Below are 10577 nucleotides of genomic sequence, written 5' to 3'. Positions count from 1 at the left end.
GGAGTGTAGTAACAAATTTGCATTTGAATTGCAGAATAAATAATCCTTACCTTTGCTCAGCTGAATGTGAACTTTTTTGGCTGGGCCAAAAAGCACACATACATCTCAGCTGTGCATTCCACTTTATTCCTGCCCATCTAAGAACACATTGAGGAAAATGTTGTTCATTCCTGGACAGAGTTTTTACCTGTGTGTGTTAGTCCACAGACCCAATAGAAAGACCACAGCCCTGTAGTTGATGTGCAGCTCCACTCAGAGTGTAACAGGTGGCAGCAGACTGGTGGTTAAAGTGAGACCAGAGGTCCAAATAGGAAAAGATCAACACTGCCAACAGTGTTTAAAAGCTGATGGATCATTCTTGTCACTTCTCTGAAGTGAAATGCAGGTTATTTCTGTTCTCTGTATTCAAGGCTCCATTGTAACAGCTAATGTCGTTAAATGCTAAATTGTTTTAGTACCAACAGGTGAAGTAAATTTAGGCCTCTAGGAAAAGTCTCATATGCTTAACCCCAATAACGTTCATTTCTCAGTATGTTGGTTCTGACTTTGAGGGGACATGATTACTGACATTAGGGGATGACCTCCCCACTGTGTCCAACTCAGTCGAGGTCACTGTAGATAATAGCAGTTAGTGGAGATTCACATCTGAAATCGATCCACTTGTCCAAGCCAAATGCTAAGGTAAAACACACCTTCATGCTTCACTCTTACTATCCAGTTGGAGAAGCAACTAGCCTGAATAGGTGAGTAAAGCAAATAAGTGATTATAGCAGAGTTTACAACAGAGAGAAGAGCCTAGACAATAATATGACAATTGGAAGGTCTGGGTGAATGCACTGGAAATCACTGACTCTTCATTAGCATGCTTTAGCAAGGAGACTATCATTAAAATTGAGGCCTGCTTTCTACAGTAGGGAAAGCATGAGGCTTTGCGACTGTGGTTATTTTTACCAGTGACTGCAGAACCTGAAGGACAGGAAGAATCAACTAGGCAGGAGCATGCCAAGCCAAAACAATGCACCGCCTCACCACAGACGGTGAGTCACCAGCCTTTTTATAAACTAATTTCCTCAACAAAGAATGGAATTGAGCTCAGGTCAGCTTTTGTTGTTTAGAAAACAGTAAGAGCACCACAAATAGCTCTCCAGTCCATCTAGATGAATGGATAGAGATCCCCTCCTTGCATCCAGACAGTGGGAGTACAGCATCTTTAGCACCCAATGCACTGCAGAGTTACCTATGGTTAACCTGAACAGCTGGGCATAGCCTAAAATCCTTGTCTTCAGCTATTCATAGCCTTTAAAGTAAAATCTCTGATCCTTGTGATCTTCAGACATTAGCCGTTATTGTTACCGCCTATTATTTGCCTTGCTGTAGTGCTTGAGGTGCTCAGCCAGCAGTTAGGCTGCCCTTGAACAAGATGCTATTCAGGCATATAACAAGGCTTTCTGAGCCTCAGGACAGTTCTCATAGTACAAAACAAGTGGGACACAAAAAGTGGGTGAAGAAGCCAAGGGTGAACTGGGATGGGATAAAGCAGGAGGAAGATTTAAGAAGGAAATGAATGTTGACTGAAGAGCAGAATTACAAGGGGGAGGGGAGTTCTTTGCTACTTTTGTTTTTTTAAAGTTCTTCTCCATCCAGGGAAAAAAAGCGTCGTTACTTATCAGTAAGTGCAGAGATTTAAGATGGTTGCTGATGCAGATTCCCTAAAAGGGCCATGTCTCATATCAGGCACTTGAGCATACTCTGGAAAGCCTTCTTCTTAGACATGTCATTTTTTTGTTTTCTGGGGTTGGAGGGAAAGACTCGCATCTGCCTGCCTAGGGCCTGGTGTTGCACAGGGCTTTCTAACCAAGTCCTCTGAAAAGTTATGCATGTCCAACAGTGGCTGAACTTTGCTCATTCCTGATCATGGTCATGTTAAAGAAGGAATTAGAAGAGGGGAGGAAAGAGAAAGCCTGTTTTGTTTTGTTTTTTTTTTCCCCTCAGTTTTCCCATTTGGATGTTCTTGTATATAATTACAGTTCCCCAGAAAACCTCCTTTTCCAACCACTGGGCCTATAAAGACAGGTGTACAGGAGTCATTGGCCTGCCTGCCAGAGGAGGCTATAAAAACCACAAGATGGACCTGTGCGACAGAAGCTTGATAAGGGGAAGGGGGAATAATTCATGGTAGGCACTGGAGTGCAGAGGATGAGGAATGACATACACGTGTCCTAGTACTGAAGGACCATGAGGACTAAAGGAGCAGAAAGGGTCGTTTCTTGTAGGGACAGAGAAAAGAAAGGGAGGACAGAAGTGGGAGGAGGAGCTGGCAGGAGAACAGAGGCATGAGACTACCTATGGTCAGAGCAGAAGTCCTACGAGTAACATATTTGGAGTCCAAGTTTGCTTGGTTATGCTTCTTGGACCTGAATCAGATGCAGTTTCTCCATATCTGGTACCACATGTTGCTCCTGTGGGGAGCCTGAGCTGGACTAGCCACCTCTGCGATGCTGCTGGGGGACGATGGAAACCCCCAGACCTGAACGCCAGTGTAATGGTGCACAGGCTCAGATGTGGTACTGCCACAAAGCAGAACCAATCCCTCAAAGTAGGAGAGGTTGATTTTGCTTTTGTGGTCACTAGTAAGTTCAGCAAGCAGAAAAGGCTATGCAGGCTGCCTGCCAGTGACCAGCAGTTTCCAGAACCGTACCTCAGAAGATCTCTAAGGGGCAAGGGCAATTCATGCCAGGCAGCTTCTGTGAAAGCGCTCATTTGTCTGGCAGTGAAATCCTAAATTTCTCTGGTGGGTGAACTGTCTGACCAATGAGGGGTTAAAGGCTTACTTGTTGCTTTGCAAAGTGCAGGTTTGAGTATTCAGACTGCACAGAGGTAACAGCTCCAGGTAAAATTTGAAAAGGTAACTGTGTGCTTTTTACTGTGACCAACACATGGCATTCAAACATGGACAGTGCTTGGGGACTGGAAAGGAATTATGCAAAAACAAGCAGGATCCTTTTTTTTCTTTTTTATTTCTTTATAAAGAAAGGAAAGGATGGGCATGCCAAGCCAAAACGGCAGAGTACAGACAAAGGTGAGCACTGAGGCTTCTCCTCGGGGGCCATCCACAGTAAACTCTTGCCCTGGTAGAGTACAGATCCCCATCCCTCCTGCCAGGAGGGACCCAGAACGAAGCCAGCCCTTCTGCACAATCACAACTCTTTGAAGTTAGTCTGCAGTTTCACAAAACCATCAGCCCACGTCAGGGTGGGGCAGCAGCAGCTGAGGCCAGCAACAGTAGCAGCAGCAACAGTGGATACAGTGCACAGAAAAAAGGGAGCAAAGAGCTTATTTGCAAACAGTTGTAGGTAACAATATAGAAAGTCCAAAGATCATCATTCTGCTATAAAAATATTACACTTCATAAAACCATGTACTATAAAAAAAATCTATTCAGAAACGCTGGTAAACATAATAAATATCTGTACACCGGCTGCCCTTTTCATACAGGAAACGTAAAAAGCATGAGCCTCAGAAATCATCGTTTGTAAACATGAATATGGAGCCTGTAAACAAAGTGCTAGATCATGGTTCATATTTTGTCAAATTCATTTAATACTACCTAAGTAAACCCCTTGCACACGTCTTCACCTAATGATCAGACTCCACCACTGCGACAGGAAAGAGGACCCTGCTCTGAGCTGTCCCCCTCCTTTCACTGAAGGTGCATAGAGGTTAAGGAACTAATACAACAAGAGTGAAGGAGGCAAGATTTGGCTCTGTGTAGCAAATCAGAAACAATCTTTTAGCAACTGGTTTTCATTTTCTGCACTTCAAATGCTTATTTCCAGCCTCTCCTTTCAAAATCTGCCTTTATCAAAGAGGGCATGCATTTTCTTCATTTGCCTTTCAGGCTACAGCGTCTCTGAAAACTATGACCATAACATCCATTTAGGAGACATAACGGAGCACAAATTGACTCTGTAACTACATATACCAAAGCAAGAAGCAGTGGTTGTACAGTTCAGCACTGAACATCACAGTTTACACAACACAGGCTCATGCAAAGGGCCAAATTCTTAATTTTAGACTCTAAACTTTGGGCTGCAAAACATTTCCATGTGCAAGCCTGTACTGACATGCATGATCAGACGCCTGGTTAGCTGGCTGACATGCACGTGTTGTCATGTAGTTGCACATGGAAATACAAGGTCTAGGCTCACAAAACTTATGAATATATTTTAGCTAAAATTTGTCTCTAAGAAGTATTGTGACTTTATTTGCTCTGTAACATTCTTGTTCTGCAGAGGCTTCTACACACCCATCGCCTAAATACTGAGAATTTTGGTTCTGTGCACAGTGAGAACCTTACTTTTAACTTCACTTTATCTTCTGAGTTTAAACACTCAAATTTTTGCTAATTTTCAGAATATGAGAGGATGTGCAATTGTTGCTTGTGTCTGTTATGGGCAGACATGGAGGAGGGAGCATGGAACTGTGTTCACACAGGAACTGAGGTACCAGAAGCAGTTTAGCTGCAATGCCTCGGGGCAATACAGGGTTTTAGGAGCAGGGTCAGCTAAGAGGTAAGAATACACACTTCTAAAGGATTATGAAGTAAACTTCAAAAGAGAAGAAAATGGGATTGCACATTTTCCTTTTTTTATGAACTATATTAAAACATCTTATTAACATTATTTTAGGCCTTTTTACTTTAATGTAAGGAATATCTGAAGTGGTTAGCCCAGTTGTGCTGCTTGCCTGTGTTTTAGGATTCAGATATGTGACCTTGGAGCTTATGTGGCTCTTGTTTAAATGTGCCATCTACAGATGTTCAACAAGAGAACTTTGCTTCTAAATATTTGCTTTGGCAATTTTGCTACACACATCTTAAGACAGAGCTTCAAAACACCTGAATGAAAATAATTTTCCAGTGAAAGCTAAGATATTTTTTTTTCTGCTACAGTACTCTGCTCTATCTTCCATGTTTGTCTGCCTTACTCCTACTAGGATCTAGAAAGCTGTGGCACTCCACAAAATCATGAATTTCCTCTGTAAAAATGGGTGATATAAAAACAAACCCCGGGATTTTTTCTATCCTCTTTATAAAGTCAACAGTGGCAAAAATACACAAAATCAACATTATTTCCCCATGGCATGTCATCTGTGACCCTACACCTTCTGGTTACAGGGAGTTTATATGAACTTGTGGTGAATTTTCAGAAACCTGGACTTGCACAGCTTGGCACTGGTAATCTGCTGCTGTACAAACATACTGTCATTTATCGTCTTGACTCTGAGACACACCTGGGCTCAGCTCAGCATAACTCAGAAACAGAGGGACAGAGGTGACACTGAAGTTGTAGCCACACCAACGTGTTGACAGCACTGCTGTCAAAAAAGATGCTGTTGCCTTCCTCTGTCCCCAGCCACTTGTTCTGACGCACAAACATTTGCTTTGACCCATGGTGACCTGGATAAGGGAGGTGTGAAGGACAGATGAGCAGCTGAGCTCAAAAGAACGTGACTGCCTGCCTCTTTTAGCATCAGCACTTGCATATGCTCGTGTAAATTCTGCAGACTGGAGGCATAAGAAACCCTTGTGGTACTCGTGGTTTAGGGGATGATCCAAGCCCTGGCATAATTCATATCATAGTCACACAGTAATTGCAATACTTGACCAAGGTTCAGGTGTATTTGGATGTACCAGAGCTGGGTAGAAGTTGTTAGAGAGAGCACTGCACTAGGCAGGCAAAACCAGCCTGTCCCTTAAAGATCTGCATACTGATTGCTCATAGAGTCTGATCTACCCTGTAAGACAACAGATTTATTGTCCCTTTCAAACTCAGTCCAAAACCTATTCAACCAGAAGTTTGGCTGAAGAGTTCCAATACACACAATCTGTACTTTGTAAGAGTGTGACAGGCAACATCATGTCATGACATCACGTCACACAAGACATGCTTCTCCTAGCTCTCTGTGCCTGGGTTATCTGCAGTACTGAGGGCTGTCCCAGGCAGCTGCTGAAGATGATTTTCTGGAGAAGCAAACCAAAATCTATTGTCAGATGGACTCTTTTCTTCCAGATGTAGAGACAGATTACAAAGTGTCTGTAAGGGTCAGCTGTGGTTTGCTGAAAAAGTCAGGCTTTATAAATGCTATTTGCTGTTAAAACTTGCTTAGAAAAAATTAAACAGATTTTAAACAAGTAAAAATTCATGGGGCACTGGGGGCAGGGGTCAGCTCTCCCTCTGAGCAGCATCTCCCACACCACTGCCATATACACAAGCTGTGGTGCTGTATAGGAACTGGGGTAACTCTTCCCATGATCTTCTTCATCAGGGCCATTTGGCTTCAAAGTCCTGGAGCTGCAGAGGTGGGGTCCAGCTCTGCGAAGTATGGGGAGATGCTTCCTCCCTGCTGTGCCGACTCCCCTCTACTGAGCTGAATGCCAGCTTTTGAAGTGGCTCTCCAGATGAGCTGAGTATGTCTGTGACAGATAGTTTAGCATGCCTTGGACAGTCATTGCTTTGCGCACCTTGATGGTTCAAAAATGTAACTATACTATTTGTAATAGCCTAAGGCACTAGATCACGTTGTGAACTAATAACCCTCAAGATGGTATGATCTAATTCAAAGTGATTTTTAGGCTTTCAGGAGTTAAACATAACATTTAGTAAAAGTCGCTTAAGATGAAAGAGAGAGAGAGTGTGAGAGGCTAAGCCTTTTTCAGTTAAGTTTTCTCCTAGAAAGAATAAATGCTTATTGCTGAGCTATACTGTAGCAAGGAGTCTGGAAAGGAGATACTGGTATAAAAGCAGCTGTAGCAGTAATTAGGCCATGGCCATGCATCTGTGCCTGGATCCAGCTGGGCCAGGGGAAGCGGCGGGTGCTATCAGTCTGAAATAACGAGTGCCAATGGCATATTCCTCCCCCTCTGCCAGGAGTGACCATCTTTACTGAGGGATGCTCTTGCATTTCAGTCCAAGTGAGCTGAATCAGCAAGACTGACAGTGGAAATGGTTTAATTGGGTTCATCTTGACTGAAACAGGTCAGAAAACCCTCAGAAGAGCACCTCCCATAGCAAGCCTGGGGAATGGGTGCTGATCTGCCTTGGGGGTGCACAGGGATGCACAGCTGGGACAGAGGGGAGGCTGGACAGGACAGCTTCTTCCATGGGTGGGAACAGCCACCTATCCACACCCAGAGCAACCACTACCATTTTCAATGACAGATTTTCAAGAACGTCGCAGACAAAACTCTTCTGAGTATCACCTTAAGCACTGACTACAATTCTATCCTCATTTGGACAAGATGGGACAGAACTTTTTTGTGTATGTATTCACATATACACACACATGTGCATATGTCTGGATGCACCGGCAACAAAATCTTAATAAGCAAACTCCATTATATGTAATTTATAGGCTTATAAAGTAATCAGTGAGCATCAACATATGATACATGTTGATGTCTCTATGTGGTCTAAACCTTGTATGGTAAACCTTGTATGGTAAATGGGTGATAGCTGGTGGGTTAGAAAGAGCTAAATCAGGAAGAGATTCAAACCATTAAACTTTGGAAAGAGCAACATCCTGTAAGCTTGGCCTACAATAATATTCAGATGAGAAAAGTGCTCAAAGAATTAAGACTGAGTGTATCAAGAGGGATTTAGACTGTTTCCATGGCTGTGAAAAGAAAGCAGACTGAAGCAATGAAAGATGACCAGGAAATCTCAGGGGGAGACAAAAACTGTACATAATATTTACAACACTCTTCCTGCCCATATAAAATACAATTACACTGACCATTAAAAATATATTTTGTTGAAACAGAACAAATCATCTGGGACCCCAGAAAATCCAGCTCTCCCTCCAGGTTGCCGTTAGTATCCTTGAGCCCACCTTGCCTTCTTCCAGGATAGAAGTCACTTCCAGAGAAACAAGGCCTGGCCAGAGCGTTTCTGCATCAGCCAGGATATCCCCTGTCTGTGGACTTGCCTCACAGTGTGATGCTAGCAGAAATAAATGAGACAACTTCTAATAAGAAGAAAAGTGTAAAGGCAGGAAGAAGCTGATACTGAGCACAGCGTGGCCAGAGGAGAGAATGAGGGCTGCTGTGTATATAACCACAGACACATACCTGTGCATGTTTGCACATATCAGTCCAAGCCAATTCAGCCACTGTGTGAAGTTTCACAGCATTGTTTATTCTGGAAAAGAGAAGGGCTTCAAGGAGAGCTGCTTTGCAGCAGTCCTCTGTGCACAGCACATAAACCTGAACATTAAATATTGGTTTAAATTATTAAGAATAAATTTAAATTGAAAAATAGACTAATGCAAACAAACAAATTTCAGTCAACATTGGAACAGAGCTAGTTTTAGGAAGCATATTGCTATAGCAAATGCAACTCCTTGTTCCTTTGGACAGTCTGAGGCAACGATCTGGTAACTCCAGTCCAGCACCAAGATGCACATACTACCCAGCAAGGAAACATTACCATCTCTAGCATATGAAGCTCCATGTTCACATTTTTCTCTTCTTCCCATCACAACAAAAAAAAAGCCAACATAGCGGATTAGCTTTTCCCACAAAGCATCTGAAGCGACAAAATTTACTTGGAAAATAAAAATTAACAAAAGCAGTACAAAGAAGAATCCTGGTCAGCTTGTGACCACCATAAACCAAGACGGGTAAGAAAAAGAATAAAAAAATAGTTCACATCCGGCACCACAAACCTTGCTCACTTTCTACGAAATCAGGGAATGAGAAAAAAGGTCCATTTTGCTGAGACCATTTCAATAAAGTTTTCTTTCCCTGAACCTGGAAAATCCAGGTATTAGGGTACAGAACTTTTGTTTTATATGTATATAAATACACATGTACATATTTATATAAATATAAAAGCAGAGCATCCTCCCATTTCTCCTCATAATTTATTATTATTAAAGCTTGTAACAGAGTTAGCTGGACTCTTCAGAAGTGGGTGCTCTCTGCACACACACAGCACAGGGAGTTTAGCTCTGCTAGTGCAGAACAGCCAGGAAGGGACATAAAATGTTGGGTGATGGAGGCAGATGTGGGTGAGCAGCCAGGAAAGGGCAGGGAGCAATGACTAGAAATGGCCTTGCTTGCTCCAGGGTGGCACTCTGGCCTGCCAGAGCCAGTCTCTGGGAGCAGACTCGGTGGCGGTGTACAAGGACAGCTGCACCAACCCACCCAGCCCCTCGGCAGCCCAGCCGCTCACCCAGCCTCTTCTGTACCAGCCACTGAAGAGGGACTGTCCCTCACTTTTAAAGGGAGTCCAAGTTTGTCCCCCAAGCATGTGTGTGTTAGTTCCCTTTGCAGTACTCTCCACCACACTGCCATGGGTCTTTTTGCCTACTGTGCTCAAAGTCACCCGTGCCTTTCCCTCCCTCTGCTTGGTTCCCCAGCCCCCTCACCTAGTCCTCCCAGACCTCCTGTTTGCTGGTCAAGATCAGACACCTTTTTCTCCCCTGATCCACAGGGTCCTACTCACACTGGTTTACGTTAATGCTTTCCCAGTCTCACAAGACCAAGTAATTTCCTCAGAGGACTGAGTTTCTCAGACATTTTCTGCTCTCACAGACCTCTGAGTAAGTCAGGGCTGGTGGCAGGTGTTCCTCAAGCAGTGCTGTCTTCATTCCAGAGAGAGCAGGGGCAAAGTGCAAAAGATTTCTTGAAATCAGAAGGTATTTCCACCACCAACAGCTCACTCTCCTTCATGTTGTATAGCACTTGTTTCAAGTAAGGTGTTATTCATGTGTCACTGCAGCCTTCACTCTTCCTGGGGTGAGTGGAGATCAGTAGGTGCCTACTGGTGAATAGCCAAGTCACTTCATCATGACACATGCTGGAACAGCTGAAAACATTCAAACCCAACTACGTTCTTCATAGCAAAAAGTGCTTTTCTTGAGAAACAAAATGAAAACAGTGTTCCCATGGAACATCTTCAGGACTCAAAAATAGTATTTCCTAGTGTGGGAAAGATGGAGCACACCTACTTTATTTAGCTTTATCTCAGTAAGGAAACATTGCTACTGGCAAAATTGGCACATCTTTGTGAAGTTGTTAAACTTGGGACCCTGGCTGGAATGTAAAAGAAATGACAGAGCAAAGGAGAACTTTGCCTTACGCTGGGCTTCTGCTAGTTCTGGCGATTTCATGTGCAGGTTGTCCAAAAAAGTTCTGCTAGCCAAGTAAAGATGAATTTCTCAAATAATAAACTGTGGGTTTTCAAAGAGGCCTTTTGGGGGTACTGCTACAACCTGGTAGAGGTAAGTCTTTTCATGCCCCGCCGCTGAGCCAGATTGGAGGACAATACAGGCTCCAGCTTTGGTGCCTGAGGTGCTCGGTTTAATGCAAAGTAAGTGGCTGCCATTGCACCCTGTAAAATAGAGAAAGAGAAAATGATGAAATTCAGTCCTTTGATGCTTTTCCCCTCCCTTCCCCTATTCAGTCCCCTGAAAAAATGGAAATGCATGGATGATTTCCATAAAATTATAACAACATTTAGGCTGGCAGACATCTGGGGTGTCTGATTCAAAGCGGTAGGTAGCAGTATGTGCAC

General features: G+C 43.4%; 1 protein-coding gene across 5 annotated transcripts in view; it reads right to left on the bottom strand.

Annotated features, from left to right (window-relative positions):
* Nucleotides 1–2998: 2998 nt before the first annotated feature.
* Nucleotides 2999–10577, bottom strand: part of RPS6KA2 (ribosomal protein S6 kinase A2) — a 310220-nt gene continuing 302641 nt past the window's right edge. For all 5 annotated transcript variants that reach the window (XM_074818602.1, XM_074818604.1, XM_074818605.1 and 2 more), the window contains one exon: nt 2999–10394. In XM_074818602.1, coding sequence (XP_074674703.1) covers nt 10269–10394 — 126 coding nt within the window. In that variant the 3' untranslated portion in view covers nt 2999–10268. The remainder of the gene's footprint in view (nt 10395–10577) is intronic.

Source organism: Strix aluco, chromosome 3, assembly GCF_031877795.1.
Source record: "Strix aluco isolate bStrAlu1 chromosome 3, bStrAlu1.hap1, whole genome shotgun sequence".
Classification (NCBI taxonomy): Eukaryota; Metazoa; Chordata; class Aves; order Strigiformes; family Strigidae; genus Strix; species Strix aluco.
The sequence above is the reverse complement of the archived record's forward strand: the minus strand, read 5'-3'. Positions and strand labels throughout refer to the sequence as shown.